General features: G+C 38.0%; 2 protein-coding genes across 2 annotated transcripts; both read right to left on the bottom strand.

Moving 5' to 3' along the window:
* Positions 1 to 3,717: 3,717 nt before the first annotated feature.
* Positions 3,718 to 6,364, bottom strand: LOC100676582 (olfactory receptor 4C3D-like). Its single transcript, XM_023542518.2, has one exon. It carries the CDS (start codon positions 4,652 to 4,654, stop codon positions 3,728 to 3,730), a length of 927 nt encoding a protein of 308 aa, XP_023398286.2. The 5' UTR covers positions 4,655 to 6,364; the 3' UTR covers positions 3,718 to 3,727.
* Positions 6,365 to 6,630: 266 nt separating this feature from the next.
* LOC135229420 (olfactory receptor 4C3D-like) lies at positions 6,631 to 15,745 on the bottom strand. The gene has a single exon (XM_064279007.1). The coding sequence runs from the start codon at positions 15,132 to 15,134 to the stop codon at positions 14,217 to 14,219; it is 918 nt and encodes a 305-aa protein (XP_064135077.1). The 5' UTR covers positions 15,135 to 15,745; the 3' UTR covers positions 6,631 to 14,216.
* Positions 15,746 to 16,222: the final 477 nt, after the last annotated feature.

The raw sequence follows: 16,222 nt of genomic DNA, 5'->3' as shown, positions 1-16,222 counted from the left end.
AGACAAAAAAATAGTTTCTACTATTCAGGATTGAAAAAAGTATCTCAGCCAGGAAAAATAAGGATTAACTATCTCTTACTTCATAAGAAATTGTATTCTCAAATAACTTGTTTCCAATTTAGATATATTTCAGGTTATAGCTTTTATTCTTTTCTACCTTCATTAATAAAAAAGATACTAATACCCTACTTTTGCAACTTGTTCATTGGAGTTTACAACTTGGTAATTCATATATTTGACCTTGCACTTGGGAATTTGCAACTGTTTCATTGACATATTTGACCTTACACTTTGCAAGTCTCCTGAGAGGAAATTTTACAAAACATTATCCTCCCAGACGATGGACAACCTCTGCATTTGGATCATCTTTGCTAATCTACTACTATTACTCTACCTTCTCATCTAATGATTTATACATGGAGCCTTCTAACTAAGGTCCCTGAGTGGTGCAGATGGTTAAGCATTCAACTACGAGCAGGAAAGTTGGCCATTTGAACCCACCCAAAGGTTCCTTGGAAAACAGGCCTGGTGCTCTGCTTTTGAAAGGTCACAACCTTGAAAACTCTATGAGGCAGTTCTACTCTTATACACATGGGTCATCATGAGTCAGAATCAACTCAATGGCAACAAACAACAAAGAGACATGCTTTTCCTTATCACAGACAGGTATATTATCTACCTATTTATGTATTTCATGTATCTCTGTGCTATATATGTACACACACACTTCAAACAACTACACAAATCTACATCCAGTTATTGTCTTTTGCATCACTCCTTAATAAAACTATTTTCTTCATTATACTTATTTCTAACAAACTTACATTATTCATTTATTTGTTTACTTGTTTATTACTCATCTAATCCTTACTGGAATTTAAGTTCCACACAAACACGACTCTTGTCTATAGTGTTCTACACTATATGCCCAGTCTTTGGAACTGTCTGGCACACTGTAAGCACTGAACAATATTTCTTGGATAAAAAAATTGGGCAAAATTTCCTAAACTTAATTGGCCATACGGCCATTTTTCAAGTAATATATTGCATATAACACAGTATGCAATAACACTGGGAAAAACCCTTAAGAAACAATATTTACCTTTTCAAGATTCTGCCTTCATGCCCAAGCAGAGTATCAATTCACCTGCATGGTTGAGTTGCTTATTTTTCCTCCAAACTTCTCTCTTACTTTTGGGTCACTTTCTTTTAAATTCAACAATTATTTATTCATTCCTTGAGTCCATCGAATCCCTCTTTTTAAGTACACATATTCTCTTGAAGGGTAGTACATTTATGGGAATGAGATCATTTTCTCTGGCACAGGAATCAAGAGAGTGTGAGTAACATGGGAAGCTGAAGTCAAGAAACAGATGAAGGGAAGATAGAGGCTCTCTCAAAAACAATGGACGAAAGCCTCAAGGACAATCTTTATAAGGAGCAGGTCTGTGTTTTGATATTTTTGCATCATGCCAGGAAGCATTGTGTGAAGTGAAAAGAATAAAGGAGACATAGTCTAAAAATTTGACAGTGTTGCTTAACCTCGTTGAGATTTGTTTTCTTCTTGTAGAAAATGGGGCAAAGGCCTACTAACAATATTGTTATTGCTAGGTGCTGTCAAGTTGGTTCTGACTTATAGCAATCCCATGCACAGCAGAACGAAACACTGCCTCACCCTGTGCCATCCTCACAATCATTCTAACAATACTTGTGACTAGAATTAAGAGAGTTTTAGTATATAAAGAACCTAACAAAGTATATGCCTCAAAATTGGCCTTTCACAATGGTTAGCTCACTACCCTCACTTAGATAATGACTAATATTCTCACTGATTAAACCAAAGTATCCTCACACAGAAGATCCAAATATGATTTATCTTATTCATTTTAGGATAAACTTTGCACACTTCCTTTAAGTAAATAGAGAAAAGATTGAAGTTGTCAAAGATTTCATTTTACTTGGATTCACAATCAACACCCATGGAAGCAGCGGTCAGGAAATCAAAAGACGCATTGCATTGGGTAAATTTGCTGCAAATAAACTCTTTAAAGTGTTGAAAAGCAAAGGTGTCACCTTGAAGACTAAAGGGCGCCTGATCCAAGCCATGGTATTTTCAATCACATCATATGCATGTGAAAACTAGACAGAGAATAACGAAAACCGAAGAAAAACTGACGCCTTTGAATTGTGGTGTTGGCAAAGAATGTTAAATATACCATGGACTGCCAAAAGAATGAACAAATCTGTCTTGGAAGAAGTACAGCTAGAATGCTCCTTAGAAGACAGGATGGCGAGACTGCATTTTACATACTTTGGACATGTTGTCAGGAGGGATCAGTCCCTGGAGAAGCATATCATGCTTGGTAAAGTAGAGGGTCAGCAGAAAAGAGAAAGACCCTCAACAATATGCATTGATACAGTGGCTGCAACAGTGGGCTCAAGCATAACAACAGTTGTAAGGATGGCGCAGGACCGGGTGGTGATTCGTTCTGTGGTACTTAGGGTAGCTATGAGTCAGAGCTGACTTGACAGCACCTAACAACAACATAGTAACATAGAACGACCTGCATAAAAAAGCATTATTGCTGGAAAATATTGCTACATGAGAAAAATATCTGCAACAAATTTGACGTAATTTTTCCTGGAGGACAAATTGAATCATTAGGACTGAAAGTAAATTCCTTATACAGAGACATAAACATACCACAGAAAGTATATTTTATTTGCAAAGAGAATATGACTGAGATATAGAAGTTCTGGATTTAAATTCTGTACCTGAGATCTTAGATGTCTGACCTGAGGCAACTAAATTAACTAAACTTCTTTTAGCTTCAATTTGCTTCTCTGTAAGGTGGGCACATACTGAAGCTACCAATTGAGTACATAGATGAAATGACCTAACATTCATTTAATGTAAATACATTTACAGAGCAATAGCTTTGGAACCTTACTGTAAATCTTTGTGTTGAGATTAAATTAAAAAAAAAAAAATGTTTACCTTCATTGTTTCAAATGGCTCCTCAAGTCTTGGTAAGAAAAAAAAGTCCTTTACAGTCATGAAAAACTGCATGCTACATCACATTTGAGAAAATAAGATCAAATTAAAGGTAAATTCAAAATGTCTGGCTTATATTTTGTGCTGAAAAAAATTTAGAAACATGATACAAATTGTTTCTTCTATTAGCGCCTCTTGTTTTTCTTGGTAGATTAGTGGTGAAAAACAACAACAAATCGGCAGTGGTTCTTTCATTCCCAGCTGTCTATCCTCCCCCCCCCACTCCCATATATCCAAGAACTTCTTTTCTCTTTTTTGCTTACTGCAGGCAAAACCAAATACACACACACACACACACAAAAAGAAGTCCTGAGACCAAGGTGCTGTGGAAAAGCCAATTTCACCCAAGTAACATACGATTGAAGAATTTCATAAAATAGTAGTGAGACTGGAGCAAAGTGTACTCTAGAATCACCGAACAAGGGACTTGCAGTCCTTTCTCTGATGTATATCCTGAATGTATGCACAATGAGCATTGGAATAAAGTACATGAAAAACTATCAAAAGCACCTATCAAAGGGCCTAACCACCATCAAATGCTCAATAAATGTTAGTTTCTGGGCCTTGTTTTGATCAGTGATCTGCAAAACTTGAAAATCCTCTTTCACAGTGTACCACAGATATGATCCTTCCTATCTATTTACATCATCACTTTCTGGCATAATGAACAGCCTAAGCTACCCTTGTCTTCAAAAAACTTCTCATGGCATTTTTTACCTCTGTGTTTCTCACTGTATAAATGATAGGGTTTAACATGGGGGTGAGAACTGCAAAAAAGACAGTTACCAACTTGTCCACTGGATAGGTGGTCACGGGACGCATGTAAGTGAATATACAGGGCACAAAGAAAAGTACAACTACAGTAAAATGGGAGCCACAGGTGGAGAGGGCTTTGTGCTGCCCTTCAGAGCCATGGGATTTCAGGAAGCACAGGATGACTATGTAGGAGATGAGTAGCATGGAAAAAATGAGCAAGCACATGGCCCCACTGTTGGCAGCCACCACCATTCCAGGTATATAGCTGTCTCTGCAGGCAAGCTTCAGCAGTGGGAAGAGGTCACACATGAAATGGTCAATGGTATTGGGACCGCAGAAGGGCAAGTTGATCACGAAGAGAATCTGCACTGTGGCATGAAGGATCCCACCAATCCAGGCCGCAACCACCAGGAGGTGGCAGAGTCCCTGTCGCATGATGGTAGTGTAGTATAGGGGCTTGCAGATGGCAACATAGTGGTCATAGGCCATGACAATGAGGAGGATGATTTCTGACCCTCCCAGGAAGTGTTCCACAAAGAGCTGAGCCAGGCAGCTGCCCAATGAGATGGTTCTCTTCTGGTAGAGCAGGTCAATGATCATTTTGGGGGTGGTGACGGAGGTGTAAGAGGCATCTATAAAGGACAAGTAGGTGAGAAAGAAGTACATGGGAGCCAAAAGTGTGGGGCTGAAGGAGATGGTGATGACAATAAGCAGATTGGTCAGCACAGTAAATAGGAAAATGTACAAAAAGACAATGAAAAGTATTTTCTGCAAGTGTGGATTCTGTGTGTGTCCCAGGAGAATAAATTCAGTCACATTGTTGGGAGGCATGAGACGATCCATTAAGGGAATGATGTCTTTCTGAGACCTGAATTACCTGCAAAAAGATAAAGAAAGATACCTAATTAATGGTGGAAGGGTTATAGTTTGAATTTCACAATATACAAATAGGGTAGTTGCCATAATTATGCAGCTTGTCCTTAGCACCCTTCACCACGGTAACTGGTTCAATTATTCTTTCCTGCTTCCTCCATGTGCTTTCTCCTTATTTTCAGAGACACCTAATCAACTATAAAGCATCTTCTATAGGGCAACAACTGATGTGTAATTTACTGAGAAAATACTCGGCAATATACATGAGGGGAACTGGATTCTCATCCGGCTTCTGCCTCCGTGTGACTTTGCTAAGTCCTTTCCCTACGCTTCTGAGCCCTCCTCTGCACCTGGGAGCTTAGTAATCGTAACTGTGAAATGTATCCTGGGAGCTTCTAAGTACTGCACACAGGTAAGAGTTATTCCTTCTTCCAGGAGAATTTGCATTCGAGCCCCCAGTTCTAACTGCAGAATGAAAGACATTATTGTCTCCTGGTCAAGAAATATCTATCATAAGGCGACAGATTAGGGAATTTTGTAACCAGTTGGAAACACCCACCACAAAACATATGCTCTTCATGTCTGTTTCCTTGCTGTGCCTACTAAAGTGTCAAAGAATGTCTGCAGTGTCTGGCACTTATCAAGTGATGAACGCTTGGTGAACTGACACTTTCTATACAACCCTGTGTAAGAATACACATGCTTTGCCAGTCTGTAAACCTAGGAACCCAAGTGCTCTCGTCCTTCCACTCTGTTTATTACTACTCTTTATGAGAAAAATAAACTTTTGGAAGGTAGTTGCATTCCAGTTTGATGTTTCCAGCAAATTTTGTGGGGTGAGTTGAAAATATTAATTGGCTCTACGAAACAGCATATTACCAGATCATTGACTGTCAAGATAGTTATAATTTTGGCTCATTAATACTGTTTATTTTATAAAATTATATTGCAATGTAATTTAACTTAGTTCCACTCAGTAAAATTACAGCCTTAATAAAATCAGATAAAACGACCAACCAACCAAACCTCTTGGATAAGTTTTCAGCCCACGAAGCTCTATCAAGAAAAGGGAATCCTTATTTCCAAAGTTTTAAGAATAGAATTTTAAGTTGGAGAAGAGAAAGAAATATATTTTTGGTGAGATAAATAAAATATTGAATATATATGAATATATACATGCATATATATATAATATATGTACATACAAACCTATAAAATCTACTTATTACATGTTCACTCATTCAATAGATATTTATTAGACTCTCATTATGTGCATTAATATATGTGTTTGACTACATGAAGTCATGAAAAAAGTCCTTGTTACTGTTTTAGTGATACCTCTCCCTAGCACTTTATTAGCAAAGAGCAATGGCTCATCCATCCATGAGATGAATGATCCTCCTATGTCTTTTGTGCTCCTGCTATATGAATTCTTATGCCTTCTTCTCCCATCCTGCCCAGCAGGTCCATCATCCATCACTCTTAGTTACAAGATTTTGCATTATTTATAAAGCGAGGATAATCATCCCATATTTGGAAGCATAAAGTTCCCAGAGAAAAGAAAAGGGAAAATATAAAGTAAAATTTATTCTGTAAAAATTATGTATTTTCTTTTCAAAGATAATCAGGTAAAGGGCTTTTATTTTTTAATTAGCCAAGATGAAAATCTTACACCTATGTGAAAACACAGTGCAGCAGCTTCTCTGCAATTTCCTTATTGCGAAGTGGACTTCCCCCAAAAAAGTAAAATGTACATAATGGAAAAATAAGGCATTATGTATAAAAAGTAGTTTAAAAATAGCTATGAAGAAATAGAAATCACTGCCTTTTTTATTTGGTGCAATAATCTCCTAGGAATAATTTTTTTTTTTTTATGAATAAACCCTTGAAAACATTTTAAAAGGAGAAAAATTGTTATGTACAAATATGTTCAACACAATTATTAATAAACCAATAAAAAATAAAACTGTATGACATGTGCAGCATTAGAAAAACGGTGAGGCCAAATATTTTGCATTTCATGGAATGGTGTATAACTTTTAAAAGGGATTTTTTTTTTTTTTAAGAATTGTGTAATGTCATAGGAAAACTCTTCTCATCATTTAAGTGGGACAATTTGCATCTGAATTTGGACATCTAATTTGATTCTAACTAATTTAAATATATTTCAATTGAAAGAAAGGAAAATAATTTGAAATGTTGTTATTTGGTTGTGGGAGGTGGGGTGGAAGGTGACCATACAGTTTTAAGGTCCGTTTAAATCTGAGATTCTATAATTATATTCTTTTCTCAAAAAAAAAAAAAAAAAAATTCTCACCTATGAACTTATCTGGCACAGCTTCCTGCCCAGGGCCCCAAGCCACTGTTAAATCACCCAGACAGAAATAAGAAATAAGTAAAGTTGTAAGATTTAAAGTGCCAATAGCTCAGCTACAATAAATCTCTTTGCTGATTTATAAATGGCACCTTTGAATAATGCCTTTCTCTTGAGGCTTAAAAATGTTACTACATATCCTATTTGCAGGCAACTTCTCTGAAGTTTCTTAGCTGTAGCTAATGAGACCTCAGGAGTATTTCATCATCATTAGCAGAACTTGCCAACCACCCAATTATTTCCAGTTACCTAACTGAACATCAGAGAACTTCTATAAGAATCCATCTTTAATTTTTAAATTCTTCCCTAAGTCTACAAGAAGAAAAATCACATGACAAGAGAAAAAAATGAGTTGACCACTTAAGAATAAATGAAAAGATATTAGAATCTGGATATTTTGATAACAAATTAGCTTAGTGGGCAGTTTCTAGGTGTTTGGCATTATATAAACAGCTGCTATCTTAGTTATCTAGTGCTGCTATAAAAGAAATGCCACAAGTGGAGAGCCTCAACAAAGAGAAATTTATTCTCTCCTAGTCTAGGAGGATAGAAGTCCAAATTCTGAGTGCCAACTCTAAGGTAAGGCTTTCTTTCTCTGTGGGTTCTGGAGGAAGCTCCTTATCATCAATCTTCCCGTAGTCTAGGAGCTTCTCTGTGCAGGAACCTCAGGTCCAAAGATTGCACTCTGCTCCTGGCATTGCTTTCTTGGTGGTATGAATTTCCCAGGTCTCTCTGCTCACTTCTTTCTTTTCTATCTCAAAAGAGATTGTCTCAAGACACAATCCAATCTTGTAGATTAAGTCCTGCCTCATTAACATAACTGCCACTAATCCCATCTCATTAATATCCTAGAGATAGGATTTAAAACACATAGGAAAATCACATTAGATGACAAAATGATGGACAATCACACAATACTGGGAGTCATGGCCTAGCCAAATTAATACACATTCAATTCAATCCATGATATTCCACACTTTGGCCCCAAAAACTTCATGTTCTCACCACACGTAAACCACATTCACCCCATTGTATCATAGCAAAAGTCTTAAGCCACTCCAAGTCCCAAGTCCAAAAATTCTTCCTCATTTGCGAAATCTAGAATAGAAGCTATCTGCTTCCAAAGTACAATGGTGGAACAGGCACAAATTAAACATTTCCATTACAAATGTAAGAAATTGGAAGGAAAGAAAGGATAATAGGCACCATGTAAGTCAGCAGAACACATTACATTTGCCCTTAAGGCTTTGAAAATAATCCTCTGTTCTCTGAGACCATTTACACAAAGGCCCTATCCTCCAGATCTAGCTATTGGCCATGCTTTCTGGATTCTGAGTGGAGGTCCCTCGGCCCTGGGCCTCTGTTCCACCTTCCAGGCCCACTGGGACAGCAACTCTGCTCCTTCAGCTTTAGGCACACCATTCTCCTAGTCCATCTGAGTGGTGACTCCACTCTTAGAAATACCAGGGGCCATGGCTCCACCCTCTGAGACCCCAGAGGTTGTGGCCATACCCTTTGAGACTGAGGCAGATTGTTTTCCTGTGTTCCTTGTCTTTTCAGCTTCTGCCTCCTGGTTTCTTGTCCTCTCAGCCCCTAGGGCCTCACAACCCATATCTGCCCTGCTGGGGAAAGATTTCCAAAGCTCTGTAGCTCCACTGATAAGTATCTGGAGGCACCCCACACTGCCAAGAAGCCTACTGCCAAAGGCCGTCAGCTCTTGCACTTCGTGGGTGGGCTCCAGTGTCATCTCATGCTGGACTCCTTGTTCTGCCACTGCTGGTTCTCTGCCACTGCTTCTTGCCATCTGTGCCATCTCCAGTGTAACAGCTCTCTTCATTTTCCTCTGAATCCTCTATACATTCACTGTTTCAAAACTTCTTCCACATTTTAGGTATCTCTTAGAGCAGCACCCCACTCTTGGTACCAAATTCTTAGTTATCTATTGCTGCTATAACGGAAATACCACAAATGGGTGGCTTTAACAAAGAGAAATTCATTCTCTCACAATCTGGGAGGCTAGAAGGCCAAATTCAGGGTTCCAGCTCTAAGGGAAGACTTTCTCTGTCCTTGGGTTCTGGACAAAGGTCCTTGTCATCAATCTTCCTGTGGTCTAGGAGCTTCTCTGTGCAGGAATCACAGGTCCAAAGATGTGCTGTGCCTCTGGCTTTGCTTTCTTGGTGGTATGAGACCCCCATGTCTCTCTGCTCACCTCTGTCTTTTCTATCTCAAAAGAGGATGGCTCAAGACACAATCTAATCTTGTAGATTGAGTCCTGCCTCATTAACATAACTGCCATTAACCCCATCTCTTAACGTCATAGGGACAGGATTTACAACACATGGGAAAATCACATCAGATGACAAAATGGAGGAAAATCACACAATACTGGGAATCATGACCTATCCAAATTGATACACATGTTTTTGGGAAACACAATTCAATCCATGACATGTATGTAACTATCTGACTTTTTAATTCTTCGCTATAATATTTTGTGTCTTTATCAAGCTACCCTTTGTGTTGTTCATAATTTTTAAGTGTTGTATTCAGGTATGCAGGAAGAGACAGATATGATCCCTTCATACTGAGTACATTGTTAAGTACTTCCTCACAGCAGTTGATTCTCTAATCGCGGAATTAGACCAATATGATAATGAGGAAAAATTTCATATCTTGAATTATTTATACACAGAAGTAGTTGATACACTGAGCCATTTTCTGCAGCCTTTTAAATTGAGTCAAACATTAGCCCTATGTAATGGGAATGACACAGCTATCAATATTCACATTGTATAACCAGGAAAACTAAGACAGGGAATCAGAAAATTGACTGCCAAGGTAAAAGAAGAAACTAATCCTCCTGAATCCTGGTTCAGGATTCTTATTCTTAGATTATTGTTTTACAGCAGAAGTGTCATGGCACATTTATGTTGACATCCATTTTGAGTATATTACAAGTCACCTATTAAAAATAATAAAATGCCAATGTTTGAAAAATTACTTTTAAAAACAAAATAAATTCAGTTCAGAAACATTCCTATATGGGACCACATTTATTCACCTATGTTCAACTGTGCTGTTTAAATAAAAGGAAAAATAAATTGTGTTTAGCTTCTGAATTGGTTCAAGAGGGTACAGTCACTGTGAGCAGCATGTGTAGTGGGAGAAAAATAATTTAAGAAAGCTGTCTGTGCCCATGTGACTAAACTGATTTTGATTAAACATCTGACTATTATAGTGCTTGTCATGGCAGGTTCTATAGTTTGACAGGGGATGTGAAACTATACAAAGAACTCTAATGAATATGGATTTCCATCTGTGAAAATGTCTTCAACTTTGTCTTTCAACTCTGGAATGAAAGTACAGAATCAGAATTAGTCAAATTAACATGTACTTCCAAGGTCATTTTGCCCATTCTCCTAAAAGATTGAAATCCATTCACAGTGACCCATTAAATTGTCATCTAATCTCTACTAAGCAACTAAAGTGGTGAGGAGAGAGATTTCTTTAGACTCCCTTACACCTGTCTAGTCTAGTTCTGCATGGCTTAGAGTAGTATGAAATAGAGAAAGGGCAGAGTCTACGGTTGTTGTTGTTAGTTGCCTTCAATTTGGCTCCAACTCATGGCAACCCTATGTGTAATGGAACAAAACACCATCCAGTCTTTCACCATCTTCAAAATCTTTGATATATTTAAAACCTTTTTTTGGCTATTGTGACAATCCATCTTATTGAGGGCTTCCCTTGTTTTCACTGACCCTCTACTTTACCAAAAAAGATGTCCTTTCTAGCAGTTGGTTTTTCCTGATGATGTGTTAAAAGTAAGCAATGAAAACTTTCATCATCTTTATTTCTAAGGAGCATTCTGATTGTATTTATTCTAAGACTGTTTTGTTTACTTTTCTTGCAGTCCAACGTATATTCAGTATTCTTCACCAACACCACAGTTTGAATACATCAATTCTTCCATGGAAAAAAAATTAGGTTTAAATCAGTCAGGGTTGGCTCTGAAGGTAATTTTTCAAAAGGGGTGTTCCTGAAGCTATACCAGAAAAGCTTGTTTCCAGAACACAATTCCAAGGAAAGAGTGGAAAAAACACTGGATAGACAGTAACATGGATTTTCAAACTGGAAGATAAATTAGAATAAAAACAGGAGAAATCAAATACGCATCAGATCACAGTTGGGAAGAAACCAGTTGAGCTACAGTTTCATGTTTGACAGATTTAGGGACTGATTCCACACCAAAAAGAAGTGGGACTGCCAAAGTGTTCATCTTACGGCCAACTTCATACATTTCAATCAGCAGAGGTCCATGTTTTCAAGGCAATAAAACCTTCAAGAGCAGAGGTCTTATCCTCAATTGTTTAGTCCAGGCCAAAGATCCTTTCATCAAAGGAAAACATCTCCTGAGCTGTTTACCAAAAATAGAAATGTTTAAGGTGGTGGGCTGTGGCCAACTCTTGGCCTGTAGAAATATAATTGCTTATGACTCTTCCAATTTTACTTCTTCCAAATGAAGTAGAATTAAATAAAACAATATTTAAGGAAATAAAAATGGAATGAACAGAATCAAAGAGCTTGGGAACACCTCCTAAGTTATCTAAGTAAACTACCTATAAATATAGGGAGACCTATATAAGATCATATAATGAAATGGGGGCACCCCAAAAAAAACCCACTGCCATCGCACAGTAAGGAAAAAAAAAACCAGTGTCTACTGATCCTGAAGCTGGTGTTCTTACCCTCCACTGTGTTTCACAGTCATAATATCTTGCTAATTATTGTTGCATCTTAGAATCCTCTGACTTCTCGAATAAAATGTATGATACCCATGAGGTGGGAGGCTAGAACACTATGTCAAAGTGTCCTATAAAGACATCTATGGCATACATTCATCTCGTGGTTGCAAACTTTGTTTTTTAAAAGAACCAAAACTTATTTGCAACAAAGTCTTATGAGTTAAGTAAGTTCTTTAGCTGAGAAATCTTCCCTTGACCAACTGAGGAGTAATGATTTCTCTTTTCTTGTACGCCTTATGCTTAAGCCATCTCTGGAAGCAGTTTGCAAAGAGAAGTCTCAGATATATACTTAATAATGTTAGATTCAAGTAACAACATAGTGAATTTTTAATAGTTAAATTGATATGTTACACAGTGTTTGGGGGGAAAAAAAGAACAGCACGTAATTACCACTAAGGAGCCATGGTGACCCAGTGATTAAGAGCTAAGTCTGTTAACCAAATGTCAGCAGTTTGAATCCACCAGCTGCTCCTTGGAAACCCTATGGGGCTCTTCTACTCTGTCCTATAGGATCTCTGTGACTCAGAATCAACTCAATGGCAATGGGTTTTTTGTTTTTTTCTTTGTTTAAATGATTTTAAACCTAACAAAATGTCACTTCCTATGACACATGGAGCCCTGGTGGAGTAGTGGTTAAGAGTTTGGCTGCTAAACAAAAGGTAAGTAGTTCAAATATATCAGTCTCTCTTTGGACTATAGGGTACTATAGGGTTGCTGTGTGTCAGAATCAACTTGATGGCAACAAGTATGACATAAAATTAAAAAATATATATTTAAAAAAAACAGACCATAACTAAGTATAACTAAGTACTAGCACAAAAGAATTATATGTATAATGAAAAAGTCACAGGATGTGAAGTGAGAATATTTGAGCTCAAGGCTGATTTATTTGTTCTATGATCTAATTATTTAAATTTTATGACCCACCTACTTTTTTTCCAGTAAAATAATAACATTAACTAAATTTCAATGTTATAGGGTCATTGTGACCACCAAAGGACACTTTAAAATTTCACTTAGGTTTAAATACAATGAATTTTTATTACTGACAGCTTTTACTTGTCAGAACAAGAAACCCACATAATTTTAAACATTGGTATATTGTCAGTGTGCTGAGAGAGTATTAGCAAGTATTTTCTTTCTAAACTGTATTCTGCACTGTCCTAGATACCAGTAGCCACTATGGGTTCTGAAGTAACAACAGCTTCCATGTGCAAGTCAGTTATACAACTCTGCAATTAGAGAAGAGAATTTGCAATTTGTAACAAAGCAAGAAAGGCTTCGATATAAAATAAAGGCTGCCTTTGATCCTGATACAATTTGAAATGGTTGAAAGAATATGGGATTTGTAATTAGAACAAATGCAGATTCAAATAGCTCTGCCTCTGACCTTGGGCTGATTATTTAGCCCTTTTTAACTTAATTTTTATCACCTGTAAATCAGAATAATTGTTGCAAACTGCGATGTGAAGGATCACTTTTGTGTGGCCTCTCTAGCCGCGGTCTTGTAACCCCCAGCAGCACTCCGTGGTAGGATAATGGTGGTCCACCAAAGGGATTGGTCAGTTTTGCTCCCCAGCTGGGCTTGAAATGAGCCACATCAAATGGGGTAAAGAAGAGATCCCACTGCCACCAAAGATTAACAGCCAGAAGCCAGCACATCCTTTGGACCTGGGGTTCCTGTGCTAAGAAGCTCCTAGAAGAAAGAGACCAACAGAGACAACGAGCTATAACCCTGAAGATGGTGAGAAGTGGTGGGAAGAAAGAACTGACAGGTGAAGGCTTGGTGGGCTTCCTGGCCCATGAAGAAAGTTGAGTGCCTTTGGGTAGACGCCTAGGACCAGGGAGAGGTGTGCCTGTGAACACAGCTGGGAAGAGGCTGCCCTGATGGAAGAGCTGTATCTTGAATGTTCTTGGGCCTGAATTGTAACTGTTACTTCCCTAATAAACACCATAATCGTGAGTATTGTCTGTGAGTTCTGTGTGGCCATTGCAATGGATTACCGAACCCAGCAGAGAAGTAGAGAGTGTCATGCAGGGACAGTTGGTATCAAAATTAGTAAAGATGGCAGAGAAAGGAGTCATATCTGACTTCCGCAAGGAATCAGGCTTGGGCTGTTGGCTTTGATTCTCCTTTCCCCTTGTGAAGTTAGAGGAGGTCAGACACAACCTCCATGCCATTCTTGTGCAAAGGTTCTATGGCAGTTAAGTGATACAGGTGGGAAAGAGGTATATATATACATATATATATGCATATATATATATATATATATATATACGCACATACACACAAACCCACATATATATTAACATAAAAATGTAAAGATTATGATAGAAATAAAATCTTCATATTGGGTCATTTATTATCTGAAATTACATTTCTTTTCAGTAACATTTTGATGGCATTTTTTACTTCTGCATTCCTTACTGTGTAGATAATGAGATTTAACATGGGAGTGACAAGGGTATAGAATACAGTTATGCCTTTATCCATGGAGAAGGTGGCTACTGGTCGCATATACATAAAAATACAGGGCACAAAGAACAAGACAACAACAGTGATGTGGGAGGTACAGGTAGAGAGGGCCTTTTTCCTTCCTGCAGAGCTGTGAATCCTCAACGAATGCAGGATGAAGACATAGGATACCAACAACATTACAAAGGTAATCACAGACATTACCCCACCATTGGCAGCAATCAGGAGACCAAAAAGGAAATTGTCTGTGCAGGCAAGTTGTATCAGGGGGAAGACGTCACACGTGAAGTGATCCATAATGTTGGGGCCACAGAATGGGAGCCAGAAAGTGACAAGAATCTGTCCAATAGAGTGGACAAAACCCACTGTCCAAGACACCCCCACCAAAAGGCAGCATACATGGTGGTTCATGATGGTCACATAGTGCAGAGGACTACAGATGGCCACGTAACGGTCATAGGCCATGACCACAAGGAGGGCAACCTCAGAACCACCTAAGAAATGTTCAATAAAGATCTGTGTCATGCAGCCACTGAAGGAGATGGTTTTTGTCTCAGAGAGCAAGTCAGCTAGCATTTTAGGAAGTATGGAAGAGGAGTAGCAGGCATCTATCAAAGATAAGAAGGCCAGGAAGAAATTCATTGGGGATTTCAATGCCTGACTGCAGATTATGGTGACCACAATGAGCAGGTTTCCTGAGACAGTGACAATGTAGGTGATAAGCAAAACAACAACTAGAATTCTCTGCATCTGAGGATTCTGTGTAAGTCCTATTAGAATTAAGTCAGTCACATTCATCCTGTTTTCTTCCGTTTCAGTGCTGATGATGAACACAGATATTGGGATTATCCTGTAAAGACAACATTTTTAAAGCAGGGTGATAAGCATTTCATATTTTGTGTTTTCAAATAAGACCAAAGCATTTTAATAAATAAACTCTTTTCCTTCATGGCATACAGGAAGAGAAAAAACATGCTTTTTCTATTTTACAAAAAGATTAGAACCATTGAGGCTGTCTAATCCAGCTTCTATTGATACTGGAATCCCATCTACAACATCTTGTGACAAGTGGTCACTGGGCATTTGCTGGAGGACATCGAGGCATAGGGACCTCATCACATTATAAATTCCTTCTCAGCCAGCAAGAAATGTTAGAGAACTCATATATGTGTGTGTGTGTGAATCCCTGGTGGTACAATGGCTAAGCACTCAGTTGCTAAACAAAATGTTGGCACTTCAAACCTACCAGTATTTCTGTGGGAGAAAAGACCTGACCATCTGCTCCCATAAAGATTTCAGCCTAGAATACCCTATGGGGCAGTTCTACTGTGTAAATTATGGTTGCTGTGTGTCAGAATCAATCACACAACACACAATTAAAATGACACACACACATATATACACACAAGTGTGTGTTTGTGTAAATATATATATATATATATATATATATATATATATATATATATATATATATACATATCTGTATACAAGAAGCCCTGGTGGAGCAGTAGTTAAGAGGTATGGCTGCTAACCAACTACTGATTCTGGTTTCACACACTGTTGATACACAGATTAAGACCAAACCACCTGGCTCTTCCTTTCAAGAGCCCTTTAAATAAGCCACAGAGAAGCAAAGCTGTATCTGCCTTCTTCACCTCTTTATCCCCAGATCTACTTTAATGTTTGACTCAGAGTGGTAGTCAATAAATATTAAGAGTGCAAGCAAGTTGGAAGACAGTTTACTTATTTCTCCTGTGTTTTCTTTTTCCAAAATAGGAGTGTTCACCATCTTACCTAGAAAAACAATTAAATAAAGTGTTGGAAAGTGAGCTAGATATACTCCTCTCAGCCCTTCAGATCTATTCTCACTCTTCTCCTCCATGGTG

The sequence above is a fragment of the Loxodonta africana genome, unplaced genomic scaffold (genome assembly GCF_030014295.1).
Source record: "Loxodonta africana isolate mLoxAfr1 unplaced genomic scaffold, mLoxAfr1.hap2 scaffold_29, whole genome shotgun sequence".
Taxonomy (NCBI): Eukaryota; Metazoa; Chordata; class Mammalia; order Proboscidea; family Elephantidae; genus Loxodonta; species Loxodonta africana.
The sequence above is the reverse complement of the archived record's forward strand: the minus strand, read 5'-3'. Positions and strand labels throughout refer to the sequence as shown.